Raw genomic sequence first — 24,262 nt, 5'->3', positions numbered from 1 at the left:
TATATGAAGTCTCTGTGGAAGGAGTGTGGGGTAACCTACAAGTTCACCACACCTTACCACCCTCAAGGTAATGGGCTGGTTGAGAGATTCAATCGGACCCTTAAAGACATGATCGTGGGTCTTGAAGAACCAATGAGGCGTAAATGGGATGTCCTCTTGCAATGCCTGCTGTTTGCTTACCGAGAGGTGCCGCGGAAGTCTCTAGGGTTCGGCCCCTTTGAGCTTTTGTACGGGCACCCGGTAAGAGGACCTTTGAGTCTGGTCAAAGAAGGCTGGAAGCAATCTCCCAGGAAACCTCCCCAGGATGTATACAGTTACATGCTGGCCTTTAGGAAACAGACTCGGCGCTTCAGAGATCTTGCTCAGGCAAATCTGGAGGCCAGCCAGGAAGAGATGAAGCGGTGGTACGACCGGAATGCCACTCTGGTTGAACTTCAGCCTGGTCAAGAAGTTTGGGTCATGTCCCCTGTGGAACCTTGTGCGCTCAAGGACAGGTGGACTGGACCGTTTAAGGTTGTGGAGAAGAAGAGCCATGTCACCTACTTGGTGGACTTGAAATCTCCCAGGAACCCCTTGAGGGTCCTGCATGTCAACCGGTTAAAGCCCCACTTAGAGAGGTCCGAAGTGGGCATGCTCCTCGCTACAGATGCCGGAATGGAAGAGGAGAGCGAGCCTCTTCCTGACCTCCTGTACGCAAAGGAGCAAGACGGGTCAGTGGATGGTGTGGTCCTCTCTGACACACTGACCCTTGAACAGCAGCAGGATTGTCGCCAATTATTGGGACAATTCCCTGATCTGTTCTCCTTGATTCCTGGTGTCACTCACTGGTGTGTCCATGACGTCGACACCGGGGACAGCCCTCCTGTGAAGCACAAGGCTTACAGGGTGACTGACAAGGTCAGAGCATACATTAAGGAGGAGGTCTCCAAAATGTTTGCCTTAGGGGTGGTTGAGTCCTCTAGCAGTCCTTGGGCTAGCCCAGTGGTCTTGGTCCCGTAGGCTGCAGCGCCTGGTGCTTCACCCGAACTACGGTTCTGCGTGGATTACCGAGGACTCAATTCAGTCACGAAGACTGACGCGCACCCCATCCCCAGAGCTGAGGAGCTCGTAGATCGGTTGGGGGCTGCCCGGTACCTTAGTACGTTCGATCTGACGTCTGGGTACTGGCAGATCGCCTTGACTGATGGGGCAAAGGAGAGGTCCGCATTCTCTACACCAGATGGGCTCTACCAGTTCCGGGTTATGCCCTTTGGGATGAAGAATGCCCCTGCCACCTTCCAGAGGTTGGTCAACCAGGTCTTGGCTGGACTGGAGGATTTCAGTGCCGCCTACCTGGACGACATCGCAGTGTTCAGCGCCAGTTGGGATGAACACATGCGCCACCTCCAGGAAGTGTTGTTGGCCCTGCGCAGAGCAGGCCTCACAATCAAAGCCAGTAAGTGCCAGATTGGGCAGGGTTCCGTGGTGTACTTGGGGCACCAAGTAGGGAGCAGCAAGGTGGCCCCCCTGCAACCCAAGATCGATACCATCCTGGCTTGGGCACCGCCCAAAACCCAAACGCAGGTGAGAGCCTTCTTAGGTCTCACAGGTTACTACAGGAGGTTCGTCAAGGATTACGGTAAGATTGTGCACCCCTTGACGTCGCTGACTTCCAGGAAGCAGCCGCGAAATGTGATTTGGACTGATGCCTGTCAAACAGCCTTTGACACCCTGAAAACTGCAATGTGTACGGCACCCATACTCCAGGCACCCGACTTTGTTGTCCAGACGGACGCTTCAGAGCATGGCGTGGGGGCTGTTCTAGCTCAGGAGAATGAAGAGGGCCGAGACTTACCCATAGCCTTCATCAGTAGGAGGTTACTTCCCAGGGATCAGAGGTGGAGTGCGATAGAGCGAGAAGCATTTGCTGTGGTCTGGGCACTGAAGAAGCTAAGACCCTATCTGTTTGGGACTCACTTCTGGGTTCAGACAGACCACAGGCCCCCCAGATGGTTGATGCAGATGAGGGGTGAGAATCCGAAACTGTTGAGGTGGTCCATTTCCCTACAGGGGATGGACTTTACGGTGGAACACCGCCCTGGTACAGATCTCGCCAATGCTGATGGTCTGTCCAGATTTTTCCGCCTTAGTGATGTGGACTCCCTCGTTTAAGTGTAGTTCTCCCCACATTTCAGCTGGAGGGAACACATGTTAGACCTGACATCATTGGCTTGAGTCTCTCCTCCATTTTTTCTGTTTGCCTCCTCTGGTTACGATGTTTTTGCTGGTATATCGCTCTGGGCACTGTGCCACTGCTGATCAGTGCCGCGGTGCAAGTACTCCCTATGTTAAATTACTGTATTGATTGAATTCCATGTTTGGCTTATTTGGTTTACTGTCAGTCCCTAGTCTAGTGCACGCGGAGTGCCGGGGCTTGTAAATACAAATGCCGCTAGTGGGCTTGCAGCACGTGTTGTGCCACCCACACGAGCGGCCTAGTAAAAGTATGTCTACAGGTCTGTCATTGCGAGACCTACGTGCAGTCTCGTACTGTCACTCGGGCTGCGCAAGTACGCCTACTTGCCAGTCCTCCAAACCTTCCCTTAACTTCATATTAGTCACCCCTATGGTAGGCCAGAGGGCAGGGTGCATTGTAAGTATAAGGTAGGACAAGCCTGACGAGGTTGGCATGTCCTAATAGTGAACTACCGCTATGTTTGTACTTCACTATCGTAAGGTCGCTTGCTCTCCATTAGTTAGAATGGGCCACCGGGATTATTAATGGTATGATCCTAGCTGGCTCGGGGAGCATGGTGCAATGTCGAGTTTGGTATCCCTGAACTCAGAGTTTGATAACGCATCCATTTGGGTGAATGGTTTTTGGACTCTGGGTTTGAAAATAGCACTTTTAGAAAGTGACTATTTTCTTGTCTAACTATTTCTGGTTTCTGCTGGTTTGGTGTGTGTGTGACAGGGGCTGGGTGGCTCCAGAGTTCTGAATGAGTCAGTGTGGGGTGAGTGGTGCATTTGCCTTGAGAGTAGGGGAAGAGTAGCTCTTGATAGCCGGCCCTGCCCGATACCATGCTGGCTCCACCTCCTGCCGAGCGACGGATAGCTCTGCTCCTGCCAGTGACAATACTGGCTCCACCTCCTGCTGGGCGTCTGAGGACCCAGCCCTGCACCGTGAATCGGCCAGGTGTTACCACCTGGCTACACCCACTACAGACCCGGAATGAGGGGGAGTTCCGCTGCATGGACAAAGGGATCAAAGCCGAAAAGGGGTATAAGAGATGGACCCCTGAACCAAGACTTTAGATCAATTCTGACAAGGAACCCTGAACCAAGGACAAGAAGCCTGCTGATCCAAGGACTTGCCTACCCCTTCTGCCAGTGTGCTGTTTGATGGGGGGAATCCTGCAGTTGCTTCTTTATTTTTGCCAAGGAACCGGGAGAGAGGAACTGAGTGTGTACTCTCGAACTTTGCCAAGGAAATCTCCAAGGGCTGGAAGAGTGCCAGCCTCCTGTTGAAGTCACAGGGCTAAATGACTTCACCATTTGCTAAAAGTGCTTGTTGCTGGAACCTGAAAGTCCAGCACCTCTGAAAGAATCCAGCAATCTTGATGCCGACGGACGTCGCCGAATCCGGCTCGACATCGTGAGTAACGGCTCCAGTGTCCCGCTTCCTCGACGCCGGCCGCCGGGCCCGATCGACGCCAGTAGCGACGCCAGTGAGTAGTGAGTTCGGCTCCAGCTCCAAGTGACCCCGTGTCTGCACCGCCACTGATCGCATCGACTTCGAGCCCTTCGACGCCGTGAGCGCTGCTCACTCTTGCAACATCATCATCGACATCGACGACTACTGAGGCCTGATCGACACCGAAGACGCGACGCCGGATTGCTCGACGCCTCAGATCATCGTGTGCTTCGCTTTTCCAAGGTACTGTGTGTTGGGGGTCCGTGTGACTCCGGGCTCAACGTAGCGCTGCCTTCGGTCGATGATGAACCTTTGGATTAAACTTGCCTCGACGTTGTGTGACTCCCGTGTGGGTTACATTGTTGCCAAGAACTGTGATCTAAAGAAGAAGAGTTGCTTTTGTTGCTAAAGACTTTGTGCTAAGAAGAAACTACGCTTGAACTATTATTTTTCCTTCCAAGAGTATTTATTAAGATTGTGGTATATTTTTGTCGTTATTTGGTCTTCTGCTAAGCCTTATATAAACATTCGTATTTTTATAATACTACTGTGTCGTGTCCATTTGTAGTGTCTTCACTTTATTACTGTACATGGTCGTAAATGCTTAATGCACTGCCTCTGAGATAAGCCTATCTGCTTTGCCAAGCTACCGAGGGGGTGAGCAGGGGTTATCTGAGTGTGTGATCCCCTTGCCCTGACTAGAGGAGGTGAGTCCCGATTTGTCAGAAGTGTATACATCTGCCAACTAGAGACCGCCGAGTCTAACACATATCATATGCTTACAATGAAGTCATTTTCTTTAAATATGTACAATACAAAAATGCTAAATTTTTTCGTGTACAACCACTTTAAATGCCAGTCAGTCAAAAGTACTTTATTCAATTTAAATTAAAACCATAAAAGCATACTCACCATTTCATACGAGTAAGTTATAAAAACCATAAATCACATCAAAAATATAAAAAAATGTAGGTGCATTCAATACAAATAATCAATTCATTGTCGGTAATTTCTCAAAAGCCACATTTCAAGCTTGAGGCGTCCATAAATGTAATTAATTCAGACTAGTGTATTAGGCTGAGTTATACATACCATATTTTTTCTCTTTAATCTGATGGCTGCGGTAAGGAACCTAGCTACATTAAAAATTTCCCACACATTTGATAGTAACTGCAGATAAAGGAGGGCTGGTTTAATTTGCAAGAAGCCTTTGTTGTGTCCTGTACCGAAAAATCGTCACAAGAGCATACCCCCAAATCTTCCACCCTTTTCCAACCCAGAGATTCTGCGAGGAGGAAATGAAATTGATTCAACCTGAATCTAACCAGTAGAAAACGGCGATTAGGATTTGTGACGATGTTCAGGTATGGTTCAATTGCACAGGTAGTTTATAGCAATTGGTGAGTTTTTACGGACAGCTTTGCCAACTCCCTTTCTTCTCTAGCCATTGAGGCTATTGACAAGTATGAATCCTTTATCCATTTTACGTTTCCTTTTAACAGCTTTTCAGGCGAGTTATATATCTCAGGTTGGCCTAATTTCACTGTCAGTTTATAGACATAACTTAGCCAGGGGATACGATTCCCATGATCAAGAGCTAAACAATCTTTTAGGATTTCCTGGTTGAGCTCTAATTCACGGTTCAGCCATGTCAAAATCCATTTTAAAACAGGTGCAACGGCTATTAAATCCTCCACAAAACCAGCTCCACACTCCTGATGGACAATATAGCCAGCTGTGGATTGTAGGACAGATAAAATATTTCTGAAAAACGTATTTTCAACAACCTGAATTGCCTTCACGTTCATAATTCCCCAGATGTCCGCACCGTACATTGCGAGTGGGATGCATTTTGCTCTGTATATTTTCAAAAGGTTTTTCATTGGTCTAGCCCCCAAATTGCGTGCAAAGCCCAAGACAGCTGACCCTAGACAACTCATTCCCCTCGCAATGAAAGGTTTTAACCCTTTTAGCTTTACAGTCAATTATCATTATGTGGGATTTAGAAAAATTGACACTGAGGTCTAAAGATTTCATAATGGCTGCAAAAGAATTTAAAAGAAGTTGTAACCCCAACGCAGTTTGTGCTAAAATGGTGGCATCATCCGCATAGAGGAGTGCCGGAATCAGGCGTTATCCTACATGCGGAATATCTTTACACGCTTCATATAAAACTGAGTCCAAATTATTAACATAAAGGGTGAAAAGTAAAGGGGCCAAGATGCACCCCTGCCTAGCACCATTGGCAATAGGTATTCCTCCAGTACAATTGCCCATCTGGTCATATCTCACGGTGGCAGATAAGTCCCTATGCAGGTCTGCAAGGAAGTGCACTATATTTTTATCAACGCCTAATTTCAGAAGCATAACCCATTATTTGGACCTATTCACTCGGTCAAAGGCAGAGGAAAGGTCCATAAATGCCAGAAAGAGTGCACCCTTCTTGGCAACTGTATACTTCCCAAATAGAAGGTGTAAATTGAGGCATTGATCAGTTGTCCCCTTGCCTTTCCTGAATACATATTGCAGGTCTGAGAGGGTTTTTGTTTCAGCTAGCCACCCCATGAGTTGACTAAATCGGTCGATAACAACTGGGATCCCCTTCATTTCCCTTTTTGAAAATAGGTACTATTACTGACTCAGACCACGTGTTAGGTAATCCTGATTTACAGGCCTTATTAAAAAAATGTTTACAAAAATTTAGACCATGTCTTAACATCAGATTTAAAGAGATCGGCTGGCACGCCGTCCGGTCCCGGGGCCTTATTGCTCGTCATCTAACTTATGGCCTCTGATACTTCTAGCACTGAAAAGGATAAAATATACGCCTCAGTCTTGAATGTGGTATTAGCATAGATGTCTTCACCTTCATACACTAGTTTAAAATGATTACACCAGGCCTGCTCCTGGATACCACAGTCAAGCTGGTTATTAAAGGAGTCTTGGAAAAAGGCTTATTAACCACTTCCCAGAATTTGATGCTGTTTTTAGGTTTCGCCTAAGTGAAAGCTGCGCACTGCGCAGCTTTTTGCGCAGGCGAAAACCTAATGAGAATACTATGTGGTTGGGAATCCGCCCTCTGTTCCATTGGCTAGCTCCATAAATGGAGGCTAGCCATTGGAACAGAGATCTGTCCGTCGTGGCCAGACCAGATTCGTGGGCGTTCCCGCGATTTCTTCCCTCTCCACCCTTTTCTGATCGTCATCGCGGTGGTGGGCGTGTGGCAATGATACTTAAAGAATCACAGTTCGAGAGGCTTCTCTTAATGTGTAAACTCAGCGGCCATGTTGAAATGGCGAAATCTGTCCACATTTTGTCAATTATCCAACAAGTAGATAGTGTAAAATACTTAAATAAGCAGGTCAGAAATTACATTTTCCTTTAGTTATGGAATATTAGCTTGCTGGATTTGACAGGTGTGGCAAGATTTTTAAGTATCGAGTATTACGAATTGTTTTTAATAATGTTTAAGTGTTATATTTTCAACAGGTAGTGTAAAACTCTTCGCTTTTAAGGTTTGTTGTACTTGCCTCTATTTTCCTCGCTTCAAATCTCTTCACCCAGGGCCCATTATCTCCCTTCCTAAAATGGTAGTTTTGGCTATTGTGTACAGGTTTGAACAGTGCTACGCTAGTCCGCTCTCTGTGTCCATGGCGCCGGTGCCTGCTGAGGGTAAGATGGCTACCTCTGGGGTAGCGGTGAGCGGACTGCTCCTGGAGAAGGGCTTGGACATTAGCTTGGCTGCTCTGCGTAGACATGATCCCTATATTCAGGGAATTCTGGACATAGCCAGCCAAGTAGCGCTCTACACTTTCAGCCACACAGCGAGCGAATGGGTGAGTACAGAAGGAAAGGCTCAGCGAGTAGAATGAAAAGCAACGGGGGAAATTGTATTTATTTATTTATGTAATTTTATATTGCGCGGACTTTACCCAAAGGTGTCGGAGCGCTTCAGGATAGAACCAAGTACATGAGTAAATTTACATACTTACACATTACAGATACAAACGAGGAGGATACCTGGATGGTAGGGGGGAGAAAGTGGTATCCAAGAGTGAGGGGACCATCAGAAAGTGAATGGGACAAGAAGTGAGGCCAGTCAGGAGACTGAAGTGAAGATAGAATCGAAGAGGAGACCGAGAGCGAGATTCACATGTAGTCTGAGTAAAGTGGTGGGAGCGAAACAGGGTTTTAAGAGTGCGCAGTAGAAAGTGGTGGGGGATAAAGAAACACAATTAAGCATTGGCGAAAGAGCGCTTATGGCAATAGAAATTACTCTATGAAAGCGGGAAGCATAGAAGAGTTGGCAATTGTGGGTCTGTTGAAAAGGGGAGTCGAAATAAGCCGGGAAGATAAATCAACAGTGGAGGGAAAGACGGGAAATGGATGGCAGCTGAGCTGTGGGATGCTGTTAACAGGTGTAAAGCGATGGTGAACAAGAATCAGAGGGTGAAGCAATGAGGAAAATATGACCGAGGATGTGGACAGTAGACCATATAAATATTGACACTTAAATATACATATGGGGTTTCATATAGAGGGTTTTAATCAATCGAACGTAATTTTACCAAGCATCATGTCAATATATATGTATGCAGAAATGATTTATATTTTGCTTATGTCTTATTTGTTAACTAAGTTGCCTGTTCCGAACATCCTGTAGAATCTGCGTTCAGGAACTGGTCACTGTAAGCGTGACCAATAGGACAAATACGTGTAATATCGCCTATAATAACTATCGCATATTAATGATTAGCACATATTTTCAATTGCGGACCACAACACAGTCTTGGGAAGTGCTCACGAGTTTTTGTAAAGGGAACATTTATGCCATGCAGGCACCTGACATGCCTCAAACCCACACAAGGCTGTAGAAAGTGACTTTGTGTCAAACAGAGCACCCACACAGAAGTAGCACATGCAACTAGTGGTGGGACAGCAACAGATTGATCGTTTCATAGAGGCAAGGGTGGGTTCCTTGGCTCATTACCTGTAGGAGTTGCTGGATTAAAGTACCAAAGGCACTAAACGAGCACTAGGGAGACATTTTTACTATTATTTCAGACAATGCAGAGGCCAAAGTTGCTGCTTTGCCATTTGATCTCACCCCGGGCCCTCACTCACTTCTTACCCCTGTACTCTCAGCTCTTACCCCTCTGCCCTCAGCTCTTCCTAGGCCCTCACTTCTGGCACCTGTGCCCTCTGACCTCAACCCAGGCCTCCAGCCCTCACCACGCTGCCCTCACCTGTGCCCTCACTGACTCCTGTGCCCTCAGCTCTTACCCGTGTGCCCTCAGCTCTTACCCCTGTGCCCTCAGCTCTTACCCCTGTGCCCTCAGCTCTTACCCGTGTGCCCTCAGCTCTTACCCGTGTGCCCTCAGCTCTTACCCCTGTGCCCTCAGCTCTTACCTGTGCCCTCAGCTCTTATCTGTGCCCTCAGCTCTTACCCCTGTGCCCTCAGCTCTTACCCCTGTGCCCTCACCTCTTACCCCTGTGCCCTCAGCTCTTACCCCTGTGCCCTCAGCTCTTACCCGTGTGCCCTCAGCTCTCACCCCTCTGTCCTCAGCTCTCACCCCTCTGCCCTCAGCTCTCACTCGTGCCCTCAGCTCTGACACCTGTGCCCTGTGACCCTCGCCGGTGACCATGGCCAGCATGGCGGGGGAGATCGTGGCCTTCCTGCTGGCCCTGTCAGGCTGGGTGCTGGTCTGCTCCACGCTGCCCACCGACTACTGGAAGTGTGCGGCTCTGTGTGTGTGTGTGGCTCTCCGTGTGGCTCTGTAGTTATGTATGTGTGTGGGACTCTGTGTGGTTCTGTGTGTTTGTGTGTGGCATTTGCGAGAGATTAAGCTATTGGCATTGTAAATGACAGTGCCATTTATTTATCTATTTTCAAAACCAACACAAATAAAAATGTTGTCATTTACAATGCCAATAGCTGATTTTTTCAAAGGCGAGACCGTTGCATTGTAAATGCTTGTTAATAATGATCTCCTTTTTCCGGTTTGTTAGAGCTACTTTGTAAGTTTTCCTTAATGCTGTTATAGTGGGCTTATCTGATGGATTTGATTTTAAAGCAGCCAACAGCTTCCGATTGGCTACTGAGCAATTGTGGTCAAGCCATCTCTCCCCTACTGTATCCTGCCCTCTACATGGCCGTTTGAGATCTGAGGCGATCTGTGCACAAATTTTAGTGTAAGCCACAAGAACATCCTCATCCCCAGCACTTTCATTCATATAGATAGACATCTCACAGCCTGCCTTAATCAGTAGATTGGCATGGAAATCCTGTGGCACCACCCGGCACCATTTATTTCTGTGGGCTTGGTCTGTAGGCCGTATATCTAATTTACCCACCGTTCTATTGGTTTTCTCTGGTTTCTTAAAGTCATCCACCAAGGTCAGAATGACTGCATTATGGTCACTAAACGTAGACCAGGTTACAGTGTAGCCACTGACCCTATTGATCAGCGCTGCACTGATAAAAAAATAATCAATAGTTGAACCAATAACCTTGCCCTTAAAAGTTGGAACAGCTATGCCCCCATTGGATGAGTTCAGATAAATCAGACCATTTTCGGCCACCAATTCCTCCACAAGGACTCCCTGTGTTGAGTGTTTAAATTGAGTTTCTTCTTGATCTACTGGGCCTAAGCTATCCCAAACATAACAGTTTTCATTACAACAATGTACATTAAAATCACCTAAAACAATAACCGAATAAGAATTTGTATTTTTCTGACTATATAATTCAAGAAAATACTGTAGACTGACCAAGTATTCATTTATAAAATCTCTATCAAGGGAATTGTAAAATTTACAATAAGAAGAGTTCGGGCATTGGTAAGTACAGCTTGTACTGTCAAACAATAAGGAGAGCATGTCTCCAGTTTAGTGTAAGTGCTTGCAATTTTCAAGGAAATCAGGGTCAATAACCCACCCTACGCCCTCCCCATAGTGGAGGCTATCGCTGGTATCGAATAAGTGATATAGCCAGCCAGACAGAACAGATTATTGGTGTCCCAAGTTTCCTGTAACCCAATAATGTCAGACTCAATTAGAAAATCCCTCCACCTAACATCATCTGACTTGTTCTTTAGCATCGCGATATTCCAACTAGGGAATTTACCCTCGTAAATTTCCCTAATAGAAGTGCCAAGTGCTAATGTTTCCTTATTTAAGGCCGACTTTAAATGTATTTTATAAGATTTTTGGGGGGTTGTAAACACATGCTCTAGTTTGTATGTTTTAGTGCTTGAACTTAGATGAACATAATATCGTGGAGTGGGTGCTATGTAATATTTCCTATTGTAAGTTTCCTGATTCATGCCCTTATATAGGTATAAATCACCATATCCCTATATAGGCATAAAAATCATAACCATATTTAGGCATAGCTCATGCAGTCCAAATACGGCAGGGCTACTTCCCCTAGTTCTGAAAATCCACAGCGATTTCTTGGAAAAACCCGCCTACAGCAGTCAGGGACTTCCCCTTGCTTGAATACTGATTTATCCAAGAACTCATGGAGTTTTCAAAGAACTGAGACTCTTTGATGACGTTATCATGTCCAACCATACCTTCCAGGTATAAATATGCCCACATTTGCACAAGCAAACACACAGTGGTTTAGAGCAGTTCGACTATCTACTTGCCCGACGCAGACTGCGTCAGCAAGTGCCGAAGGAAGCCGACCCTCCAGCAGACGCACTGAGAGAGACGCTGTCTTTTCTCCTGCCGAGAAATCAAGCTCCAGTGTTTCCAAGCTTCCCTAGCGGGTTGCTGGGAAATCGAGTCCCAAGACCAGCCTTCTTCATTCTAAACTAAGGTACGGAGCTGATTAGACCCTTAGAGAAATCTTGGACAGATTCTTGGCAAAAAGAATAGTACATTTATGCTACACCTAACTTACTTCTTCCCTCGTACTAAGCTTAGGTTAGGTACACCGGGGTAGGCATATTTAAGAAGCACCAGTTGAGTACTTTTAGCCTCTTTTATTTATGTATGTATTTATCTATGGTTTTGGTCCAATGCGATGCTCTTACAGTATTATTTTATTCTACTATTTATACTGTATGCATTATATTTTACAACCAGTGTTACGATTGTAGCAGTTCAATTCTTATGCTTGAGAAAGAAGACTGTTCAATAAATCCTTTTACTGACAACGCCCGTCTTTCTACTTTCTCTGCACCTCTGGCGAAACGAAGCATGCATGATTGACTGAGTGAAATATCTATCTAATGGTTCCACGACTCTGAAGATGAGTTTTATCTTGGGGAAACAAAGTTGTCATGTTTATGCGGTTGTCAGAGACTAATCCCTTCTTGTGAATTCGAGAACGTTTCTAGTGACCTCTGAGCTGGCTGGCACACACAATTAATTTAAGTGTATTCGGTAGAGACCTAGTCGACCTATGTCTAAACTACAGGATATACTATTCCAATGCACAGAGACTATTGGGAATATAGGAACTACACTACACCGGTCCTGCCATGAAGTACAGTACTGCTTCTTCCTGGCTTTCCTGCACGCACTCCTTCACCCAGCGGAAGAAAGTGTATAACACAGCTGCCATCCATGGAGTGGGTGCGGGGTGTAGTTGTCGAGTTAGCTCTCAATGCTACAAGCAGCAGTTGGCAGAGCTCCTGGGAAGGTACAGTCACAAATCAAGTTTGCTGTCATCCGAGAGGGCAGCAAGGCTTATCTTTAGGTGAGAACAGAGAACGTAAAAAACAGCTTGGATGCGCTGAATCAATCAATGCTTGTCGTTTTTTTATTGTTTTTTTTTTTAACCTCAGCGCTCGACCAGCGATTGGCTGATCTTTGCAAATGTAGAAACTCGTCACTTGCCAGTTAATGATAACAAGGAAGTTCCATCTTGTCTGATGACACAAGATGCAGCTGTGACTGACTGCGCGAGGCCGGGACGAACACCATCTGACAACAGATGAAAAAGATATAAGGCAGAAAGAAAAGTGGAGGAAGAGAGAGACGTCAAAGAAGCTCTTTTATTCAGATACTGAGAAAAATAAGACAAGGGGGAGCAGTATGTATAGTTGTGCTAAGCAGATGTTTTGGGAGTGACAGAAACATTATTGGTTAGCGGTAAGGGTAGAGAGGCAGAAAGACTGGAGAGAGAGCAGGAAACTAAAGCGAGACTAACAAGCTCTTGGCAATGCGGGGCAGGGGGAGGTGGAGCAGATCCTTTGAAGTCTATTGCCAAGGCTCACAAGCTGACAAATGGTCTGCGATTTGCACGCACCCGGCTCACATGCACTGTAGGCAATCCGTGTTTGGGTGCACTTTTGAAAGCCCTTACTTTAATCTAGCTAAGGCATCCCTAACTGGATGATTTCAGCTAGACCTAAAAAAGTGAGGGTGTTTGTTTAAGCGAAAAGATGTGTTTTAAAGTTTTTCTTCAATACTGCTGGGTCTTGAATGTTACGGAGGGCAAGGGGCAGTGCATTCCAGGCAATAGCGGCCTTCCTTGCCAACGAACTGCCTCCTCGCCTCTGGTATTTGAATCGGGGGACCTGAACAAGGCGAAGTGATGAAGAGCAGAACAGTCTAGAGGGTACATAAAAAGAGAACCATTTTTGAGGTAGGATGGGCTGAGGCCGTGCAGAGCTCGGTGGGCCTAAACCAGTGCATTGAACTTCAACCGTTCCACCATGGGCAGCCAATGCAACGATCGCAGGTGATGTTACACTCTGTTCCTGACAGAAATGCCCAAAAGAAGTCTGGCTGCTGCATCACAGATCTCAAACCGTAATCCCCCCTGTGCAGAAAAGCACAAGGTATGGCTGTTGCAGCCCAGGGATCACTTGACACAAACAGACAGTCCCAATCCCACAGAGTTTGCTGCAGAAGAGCACATGGTGTGTTTGTCACAGTCTTCAAATCACACTTGTACAAGTGAGCTCCTGAGAAGGGTCTGCATAGGAGCACATGTTTCATCTGCTTCTGTCCTAACATTACAGGTTGCACACTTTAGCCCCTACACTAGGGTGTAGAAGAGCAGGGATTATTCACAACACTCTAGAGCAGCCACAGATAACCCTACCAGGAGTGTTTCCTGTATCAGCGCTTTGCAAGGTGAGGGCCTTAGCGCACCGAGGGTTTGAACCCACTGGCCCATAGTTTTCATTGCACCCAGGAGGAGATTGGCTGAGAGGTTTTCCCTTGCTGGGCCATGTTCCCTCCATAGTCTACTTTCTTCTTCGAGTTGGATTGACTGTCGATTGTTCGATATAAAGGGACTCTTCGGAACGAGGGAGGAGTGGCCTGGACCACCTGTGCACAACCAGGGGGCTGGTCTTTAGCAGGAAGGGACGGGAGGTTTATAGACACAGATGAGCCTCGCTCACCCCTCTTTGTCTCTGTTCGCGTTTGAAGCGAAGCACCAAATCCCCACCCACCCATCCCTAAGATACTTCATAGCAGAAGATTTTAGTTTTGCCAAAAATGCTATTAAACACAGATTATGCACAAGTTTAAGGCACCGGCTGCCAAATTGAAATTTATCTAAATTCACTTTGATGTGGGGTAGGGCCTGACTTGAGGTGAGGGGGCCTGCTGGTCAGTGTTGCCTTACAGCTCTTTCCGTGGGTGCTCACATCATGGTGTCTTATTTTGTTGGGAGGCCTATGATCCGCCTTTATCATTGGTGGCTCTCTCTTGTTATTTAACTTCAGTCTAGTAAATTCCTGATATGCCACATTGAAAAGAAAATAATATAATGCCCACAATTAATATATTTTGACAACAGGGCTTATTCACAACATTCCAGAGGAACTGCAGAGAACCCTTCCTGTGAGTATGCTTAGGGATTGTTACACGTGAGTGCACGTGCTACTGGCTGAAAGTACCTATGCGTACTCAAACAATTTCGCTAAACAACCAGGTAAGTGATCCATTGCCCATGAGTCTAAGCGCACATGTGACTGGACTGTGCCTCACTAATTGACCAGAACCACCTTGGTTGCTCCAACATTGCTTCAGGAACCACCCAGAGCTCACATCCTTAGTTCGCTCGTCTGCCTTTACAGTCTAGTTCTGGCCAGCAACCCTACTTTGCTTGAATTGTAATAGGCATCTGTCTAAGGCATCATACCTGATGTCCTGAAGATGATCCCGGCATCTGGAGAATAGGATCGAAACGTCTTCGACTCCTCGCACCTTGACACAATCTTACTTGTTAACGTGTGCTATGGTGCTGTAATGTCTGTTCGTTGGCCTAACAATTGAATTGTGTTATAGGCCTCACTACTTCAATGCCTGAGTCCTTTTCTTTTCTGTTGATAAATGTCCAGCTATATATTTTGTCCTTACAAATGGTCACATTAAATGATTACAACCAGTTGGACAGTCAAAACATAGACATCATTGTATTTCTATGTGAATTACATCAGTAATTTTGTGTGTAAGGGACTGCTGTTTTTGGAAATAATTTGTATCCAAATTGGGCTCCCTTGTCTTTCTAAAACAGATCAGGACCACTTGCAGCATTTCATTTACAGACCCCGGGCACAGGTAGTGCTTATTTACTAGGGACTTACAAGTAAATTATAATGCCGATTGGCTATAAGACAATCTTCCCATGTTTTAAGGAGAGAGCACAGGCACTTTAGCACTGTTTAGCAGTGGTAAGATGTGCAGAGTCCTAAAACCAGCAATACGAATTCAGCAAACAGGAGGGTTGAAGGCAAAAAGGTTAGGGGGAAACCATGCCAAGGATGCCAGGTCTAACGCCTAATGTTCACTGTACTCCTCTTCCTCCTTGCATCTTTCTTTGGCCCCTCTCAGCATTTGCCTACTGAAGGCTTTACTCCTCTCTTTCTACTCACCTTTCTTAGTACATTTCCCCTCTTAGTAAATTCCAAATACGGCAGGGCTACTTCCCCTAGTTCTGAAAATCCACAGCGATTTCTTGGAAAAACCCGCCTACAGCAGTCAGGGACTTCCCCTTGCTTGAATACTGATTTATCCAAGAACTCATGGAGTTTTCAAAGAACTGAGACTCTTTGATGACGTTATCATGTCCAACCATACCTTCCAGGTATAAATATGCCCACATTTGCACAAGCAAACACACAGTGGTTTAGAGCAGTTCGACTATCTACTTGCCCGACGCAGACTGCGTCAGCAAGTGCCGAAGGAAGCCGACCCTCCAGCAGACGCACTGAGAGAGACGCTGTCTTTTCTCCTGCCGAGAAATCAAGCTCCAGTGTTTCCAAGCTTCCCTAGCGGGTTGCTGGGAAATCGAGTCCCAAGACCAGCCTTCTTCATTCTAAACTAAGGTACGGAGCTGATTAGACCCTTAGAGAAATCTTGGACAGATTCTTGGCAAAAAGAATAGTACATTTATGCTACACCTAACTTACTTCTTCCCTCGTACTAAGCTTAGGTTAGGTACACCGGGGTAGGCATATTTAAGAAGCACCAGTTGAGTACTTTTAGCCTCTTTTATTTATGTATGTATTTATCTATGGTTTTGGTCCAATGCGATGCTCTTACAGTATTATTTTATTCTACTATTTATACTGTATGCATTATATTTTACAACCAGTGTTACGATTGTAGCAGTTCAATTCTTATGCTTGAGAAAGAAGACTGTTCAATAAATCCTTTTACTGACAACGCCCGTCTTTCTACTTTCTCTGCACCTCTGGCGAAACGAAGCATGCATGATTGACTGAGTGAAATATCTATCTAATGGTTCCACGACTCTGAAGATGAGTTTTATCTTGGGGAAACAAAGTTGTCATGTTTATGCGGTTGTCAGAGACTAATCCCTTCTTGTGAATTCGAGAACGTTTCTAGTGACCTCTGAGCTGGCTGGCACACACAATTAATTTAAGTGTATTCGGTAGAGACCTAGTCGACCTATGTCTAAACTACAGGATATACTATTCCAATGCACAGAGACTATTGGGAATATAGGAACTACACTACACCGGTCCTGCCATGAAGTACAGTACTGCTTCTTCCTGGCTTTCCTGCACGCACTCCTTCACCCAGCGGAAGAAAGTGTATAACACAGCTGCCATCCATGGAGTGGGTGCGGGGTGTAGTTGTCGAGTTAGCTCTCAATGCTACAAGCAGCAGTTGGCAGAGCTCCTGGGAAGGTACAGTCACAAATCAAGTTTGCTGTCATCCGAGAGGGCAGCAAGGCTTATCTTTAGGTGAGAACAGAGAACGTAAAAAACAGCTTGGATGCGCTGAATCAATCAATGCTTGTCGTTTTTTTATTGTTTTTTTTTTTAACCTCAGCGCTCGACCAGCGATTGGCTGATCTTTGCAAATGTAGAAACTCGTCACTTGCCAGTTAATGATAACAAGGAAGTTCCATCTTGTCTGATGACACAAGATGCAGCTGTGACTGACTGCGCGAGGCCGGGACGAACACCATCTGACAACAGATGAAAAAGATATAAGGCAGAAAGAAAAGTGGAGGAAGAGAGAGACGTCAAAGAAGCTCTTTTATTCAGATACTGAGAAAAATAAGACAAGGGGGAGCAGTATGTATAGTTGTGCTAAGCAGATGTTTTGGGAGTGACAGAAACATTATTGGTTAGCGGTAAGGGTAGAGAGGCAGAAAGACTGGAGAGAGAGCAGGAAACTAAAGCGAGACTAACAAGCTCTTGGCAATGCGGGGCAGGGGGAGGTGGAGCAGATCCTTTGAAGTCTATTGCCAAGGCTCACAAGCTGACAAATGGTCTGCGATTTGCACGCACCCGGCTCACATGCACTGTAGGCAATCCGTGTTTGGGTGCACTTTTGAAAGCCCTTACTTTAATCTAGCTAAGGCATCCCTAACTGGATGATTTCAGCTAGACCTAAAAAAGTGAGGGTGTTTGTTTAAGCGAAAAGATGTGTTTTAAAGTTTTTCTTCAATACTGCTGGGTCTTGAATGTTACGGAGGGCAAGGGGCAGTGCATTCCAGGCAATAGCGGCCTTCCTTGCCAACGAACTGCCTCCTCGCCTCTGGTATTTGAATCGGGGGACCTGAACAAGGCGAAGTGATGAAGAGCAGAACAGTCTAGAGGGTACATAAAAAGAGAACCATTTTTGAGGTAGGATGGGCTGAGGCCGTGCAGAGCTCGGTGGGCCTAAACCAGTGCATTGAACTTCAACCGTTCCACCATGGGCAGCCAATGCAACGATCGCAGGTGATGTTACACTCTGTTCCTGACAGAAATGCCCAAAAGAAGTCTGGCTGCTGCATCACAGATCTCAAACCGTAATCCCCCCTGTGCAGAAAAGCACAAGGTATGGCTGTTGCAGCCCAGGGATCACTTGACACAAACAGACAGTCCCAATCCCACAGAGTTTGCTGCAGAAGAGCACATGGTGTGTTTGTCACAGTCTTCAAATCACACTTGTACAAGTGAGCTCCTGAGAAGGGTCTGCATAGGAGCACATGTTTCATCTGCTTCTGTCCTAACATTACAGGTTGCACACTTTAGCCCCTACACTAGGGTGTAGAAGAGCAGGGATTATTCACAACACTCTAGAGCAGCCACAGATAACCCTACCAGGAGTGTTTCCTGTATCAGCGCTTTGCAAGGTGAGGGCCTTAGCGCACCGAGGGTTTGAACCCACTGGCCCATAGTTTTCATTGCACCCAGGAGGAGATTGGCTGAGAGGTTTTCCCTTGCTGGGCCATGTTCCCTCCATAGTCTACTTTCTTCTTCGAGTTGGATTGACTGTCGATTGTTCGATATAAAGGGACTCTTCGGAACGAGGGAGGAGTGGCCTGGACCACCTGTGCACAACCAGGGGGCTGGTCTTTAGCAGGAAGGGACGGGAGGTTTATAGACACAGATGAGCCTCGCTCACCCCTCTTTGTCTCTGTTCGCGTTTGAAGCGAAGCACCAAATCCCCACCCACCCATCCCTAAGATACTTCATAGCAGAAGATTTTAGTTTTGCCAAAAATGCTATTAAACACAGATTATGCACAAGTTTAAGGCACCGGCTGCCAAATTGAAATTTATCTAAATTCACTTTGATGTGGGGTAGGGCCTGACTTGAGGTGAGGGGGCCTGCTGGTCAGTGTTGCCTTACAGCTCTTTCCGTGGGTGCTCACATCATGGTGTCTTATTTTGTTGGGAGGCCTATGATCCGCCTTTATCATTGGTGGCTCTCTCTTGTTATTTAACTTCAGTCTAGTAAATTCCTGATATGCCACATTGAAAAGAAAATAATATAATGCCCACAATTAATATATTTTGACAACAGGGCTTATTCACAACATTCCAGAGGAACTGCAGAGAACCCTTCCTGTGAGTATGCTTAGGGATTGTTACACGTGAGTGCACGTGCTACTGGCTGAAAGTACCTATGCGTACTCAAACAATTTCGCTAAACAACCAGGTAAGTGATCCATTGCCCATGAGTCTAAGCGCACATGTGACTGGACTGTGCCTCACTAATTGACCAGAACCACCTTGGTTGCTCCAACATTGCTTCAGGAACCACCCAGAGCTCACATCCTTAGTTCGCTCGTCTGCCTTTACAGTCTAGTTCTGGCCAGCAACCCTACTTTGCTTGAATTGTAATAGGCATCTGTCTAAGGCATCATACCTGATGTCCTGAAGATGATCCCGGCATCTGGAGAATAGGATCGAAACGTCTTCGACTCCTCGCACCTTGACACAATCTTACTTGTTAACGTGTGCTATGGTGCTGTAATGTCTGTTCGTTGGCCTAACAATTGAATTGTGTTATAGGCCTCACTACTTCAATGCCTGAGTCCTTTTCTTTTCTGTTGATAAATGTCCAGCTATATATTTTGTCCTTACAAATGGTCACATTAAATGATTACAACCAGTTGGACAGTCAAAACATAGACATCATTGTATTTCTATGTGAATTACATCAGTAATTTTGTGTGTAAGGGACTGCTGTTTTTGGAAATAATTTGTATCCAAATTGGGCTCCCTTGTCTTTCTAAAACAGATCAGGACCACTTGCAGCATTTCATTTACAGACCCCGGGCACAGGTAGTGCTTATTTACTAGGGACTTACAAGTAAATTATAATGCCGATTGGCTATAAGACAATCTTCCCATGTTTTAAGGAGAGAGCACAGGCACTTTAGCACTGTTTAGCAGTGGTAAGATGTGCAGAGTCCTAAAACCAGCAATACGAATTCAGCAAACAGGAGGGTTGAAGGCAAAAAGGTTAGGGGGAAACCATGCCAAGGATGCCAGGTCTAACGCCTAATGTTCACTGTACTCCTCTTCCTCCTTGCATCTTTCTTTGGCCCCTCTCAGCATTTGCCTACTGAAGGCTTTACTCCTCTCTTTCTACTCACCTTTCTTAGTACATTTCCCCTCTTAGTAAATTTTTCACAAATGTAGACAGCTAAAGGCACCTCTCCTCACCCACAGGCTGGTTTCTATTTAAATAGTGTTGCCCACCCCCCTGGATCAGCCGCCCCAAATCCAAACTTCTAAATTCATACACAAACAGAGGCAACAGCAACCAAAATATAACAGACTTTTGTCTCCATATAACCAAGGAAGTCCAGGCTTCTTTTATAGATGAATTCTTTATTCTTTTTCCAGTAAACAGCATAAGACTCAACAAGACAACTAGCACGTTTCGCTGTTCTATCAAAAGCTTTATCAGGGTTTCAATTGTCAAAAACATGTGTTTTATGCTATGAAAACATAGGATGAATACAATATACATTTAAAACATGTGCCAGCTTATTGAGGCAAAATGCATAAAGCAAATCACATCAAATATAGGAAAGAAACAGACCTTACAGAAGCTAAACAATACAGAGCAAATCTATTACATTTGGGTCATAAATGATTTCATAATTCAAACAAACTTAACATCTGTACATATGTCACTTGGTACTTACATCTCGGTAAAGCGTGGCTGATGCTTCTTACTTGGAAAACTGGGGTTAAAACTTACAGATCAAGATATGTGCGAATGGTAAACAAATGCCGTAATCATGCGCCCAAGCTAGGAAAAGCCACCCTCCCTAGTTTGTTATATGCGGACGATTTAGTGCTGCTAAGCCGGTCGCCAATAGGCCTTCAGCATCTTTTGAATTGTACCCATGCCTTCTCGGTAAAGAATGCCCTAGAAATAAACCTCAATAAATCTAAGGTCATGACGGTAAACTACAGGAAGAAAAGGATCCCTTGTTGGTACCTGAACGGAGTAAAGCTCGAACGGGTAGCCACATACAAATACCTCGGCGTCGTGCTGGATTCTAAGAACACGTCTAGGCCTCAGCTCCAGTCCATCCGAGGGAAGGCAATAATGACCCACCTCGCACTGAAATCACTAAAGACTAAACTCCCTGACCTCACCCTTAAACCCTTCCTTGAAATCCTCCGAGCGAAACTTCAACCAACGCTCACCTATGGGAGCGAATCGCTGCATGGGAAGGACGCTGCATTGTTAGACACAGTCATAGCCAATTGTTACAGGGCCATCTTCAATCTTCCCAAATACGCGTCTCCGGCCCAAATTCGTTTAGAATTTGGGGTTGTCAAACAAACACTAGAAAGACGGAGTGCATATGTAACTAACTGGCGCAAGATCCGCGACGCAGACCCTGACTCCTTAAATGCCAGCGTCTGGGAAGAGCTACTCAGATGTCGCACTTCACTGCCTAGGGACTACCTATTTGGATCTCTTGATGTGCTAGGCTTATCCGACATTTGGGAAACTGCCATAGACCACCGGTCCTTCAAAAAGTTGGCAAAAAAATCTGCCCGAATAATCTCGGCAATAGAAGATAAGAAAGACCTAGCCAACAGGGCGCATGGATGGATAACGGTGGGAGATTACGGCAAAATACGGGCACAAGCATATCTTAATATCGGGATGAAAATAAAAATCAAAGAAAAGTTCCTGAAATTGCGCCTTGGAGCTATCCCGATATTACCGCACCTGCCGCCATGGGAGAGAACTCACGCCTCGGCCCTATGCCGCCTGTGTAAATCTGGCAAGGAGGACATCATCCATGTGATATGTATTTGCCCGAGACTAATGGACCTGAGGCTCAAGCTGTTGCTACCGTTTTTTAGATCACATGCCGTTCGGACCTGTAGGCAGGCAGTTAAACTTTGTTTTTCCTCCAGCGATATTAAACTGAATTGTCAGGTTGTGAAGTTCTTTGATTTAATGCAGGAAAGATTCAAGCACACTTGAAAGACTCATTGGGACTTAATAACAACCGTGAATTGACAATAGTAACTGCTGTATTTTAAATAATTTGTACTGTTATATGGCATTTTAAATAATTTGTACTGCTATATGGCGTTTTATATTTTTGTAAAGATTTTAATTAATCATATACAAATAAATATATTACTTACTTACTTACTAAGATATGTGCGAATGGTAATTAAAATGTGAATATGTGGCTGGTACATACAATCTCCATATGTGTGGATCATTATTTAGTGTTTATTATGAAATGATAGACTTCACTTTACAGAGCTACAGTTGTCACTTGTGCTCTTTCCTCTCTGCAGGCGAAGCTCCAGGACTGGCTGCGACGAATGAGGAATGAGATGAGATACATTCTGAAGTCTAAACTCAGGGAAGTGGAACAGTATCACACCATGAGGGTGAGTGGCAGCCTTGAGCCCTGCTAAGTTACAGACCTGTCATTGTGTATATTCAGGTCTGTGCATGAACCTGTGTAGGTAAGAAATGTAGGGAGGCCAAAGGTTCACCTCCAGCCTGGGTTAGGCCTCCATCAGGTAAATCTATTTGTGAGCATGCATTTACCTCTGTCTGTGTATACATATCTGTCTATAGCTTTGTGTATGTTTGAGTGTGGAAGAGTTTGTGAGTATGTGCGTCGCTGAGTCAATTTGTGCATCTGTGTGTGTCACTAGGTATGTGTATGAATGTGTCTGTAATGATCTGTCAGTAAGTCTGGACATGCATATATGTCACTAAGTATGAATGTGTGTATGGATTTGTGTGTGTGTCTTTACACTGTTGTTTGGCTTCCATAATCTGAAATCAAAAATGTCTACTAGAACATTTATTCCAGAATAGTGACTACAATATTGGCGATGTGTGCTTACTGTCGACTTGCCACTAGCCACAGAATATTGTCTTTTTTACATGCCAGTAGATAAGTGGTGTACTGAATGTGATGAGGGGAATCTGCTATTGTACTCAGAATTGAATTGGTGGCCTTTTGCTGTTGAGATTTGTGTTTGTTGACCTTTGTGGAGTTGAGATTATGTCCTAAAGCGTTGTGAAGGTGTCGGGTCAGTTTTAGGTATTTCTAAGCTGTGTCAATTTGAATCTTCTTCGGTGATAGCTGTACTTCTCAAATCATTTCTAATCAAGAATAATTAAAGGTATTGATGGGTTTTGGAGAAATGTTGGGCCAGCTGTGGTCCTGCGTTAGTGATTAGTTCATGTTCTTGATGGGCTTAGAAGATCTGAGATGCAACGTCAGTGATTGTGTAAAACAGCTGAGATCCACTGTCAGTGATTGCTTCATGAGTTGGGCTGCAGCTAGATATAGAAAGCCTTAAAACGGTAATTAGGGAGAAATTAAAATACATAAAAATTGATTAAAAGACACAGAAGTTAGCAGTCTTAAAACAAACATACTCAAAATCCACTATGGAGTCCTCACTGCTATGTAAATTAGAGCTCGCTAAAGAATCTCTTCTACAAATGACATTAGACACAGCTAGATTAACATGGATTGCATTTCTATGGAGAGTATATGAGGGGAACATATTGGGTAAACTGATGTACTAGTTGGTACAGAGAGACCATTTCTAGACTAGCCCCCTGTATCCGAGACTCTTCCAGAATATTGAAAAAGACACTCTTGACATAGCCGAAGTGTTCTCAGACTAATATCGCTCCTTGTATCACTCCAGGCCCATTCCCAAGATTGAGTATCGGTCGCCCCTGATAGGTGACCTTCCCCTTCAAGGTATAGCCACTGATCTCTGGAACAGACTTGAACCTCCACTCTTTGAAGATGAGCTCGCCGGTGCCTTTGCTGGGATGCAAAGCGGTGAGACGCGGGTCCAAATGGATTCCCTATGGAATTCTTTCTGCAGATTGCATTGAAAACGTCGTCTCACCTGCTGTATGTTGGGCAAAGTCAGGTTGAACATATCTTTGCCTGAAGATCTCCAATCAGCTACAATAACAGTTCTACTGAAACCGGGCAACTGCGCGGCAGTTGTCAATTGTATTGGCAAATCTCATTCATTAACATAAGGTCCTTGCCAAGGCATTGGCAAACAGGTTGATGAGGCTAATTGGCTCCTTCATATGAAGAGACCAAAATGGCTTTATGCCAAACAGGACACTAGAGATTGCATCCGAAGAAGTCAGACTGCACTCACAGGAATGCAGGACTTCTCTGTTGCCTGTGCACTAAGGCTTAATAATTTTACAAAGGCCCTTGATTCTCTGGAGTGGTCCTATGCAGCACGTTCTTACTCAATTGGACTTCGGGCTGTATTTTCTTTCATACATAAATTTCTTATATGATTATCAGGTGCCCAGAGTTAGAATCAATGACGTTTTGTCCTCCTCATATGATATTAAGAGGAGAACAAGA

At 45.2% G+C, this 24,262-nt stretch overlaps 1 protein-coding gene across 1 annotated transcript in view; it reads left to right on the top strand.

Moving 5' to 3' along the window:
• Window positions 1-7,350: 7,350 nt before the first annotated feature.
• The window catches only part of LOC147666479 (E3 ubiquitin-protein ligase TRIM39-like), a 183,450-nt gene continuing 166,538 nt past the window's right edge, over window positions 7,351-24,262 (top strand). Inside the window, exons 1-2 of the mRNA XM_086949055.1 lie at window positions 7,351-7,509; window positions 22,185-22,280. Of these exons, the coding sequence (XP_086805181.1) occupies window positions 7,351-7,509; window positions 22,185-22,280 (255 nt within the window). The remainder of the gene's footprint in view (window positions 7,510-22,184; window positions 22,281-24,262) is intronic.

The sequence above is a fragment of the Lissotriton vulgaris genome, unplaced genomic scaffold (assembly GCF_964263255.1).
Source record: "Lissotriton vulgaris unplaced genomic scaffold, aLisVul1.2 SCAFFOLD_1036, whole genome shotgun sequence".
NCBI classification, from domain to species: Eukaryota; Metazoa; Chordata; class Amphibia; order Caudata; family Salamandridae; genus Lissotriton; species Lissotriton vulgaris.
The sequence above is the reverse complement of the archived record's forward strand: the minus strand, read 5'-3'. Positions and strand labels throughout refer to the sequence as shown.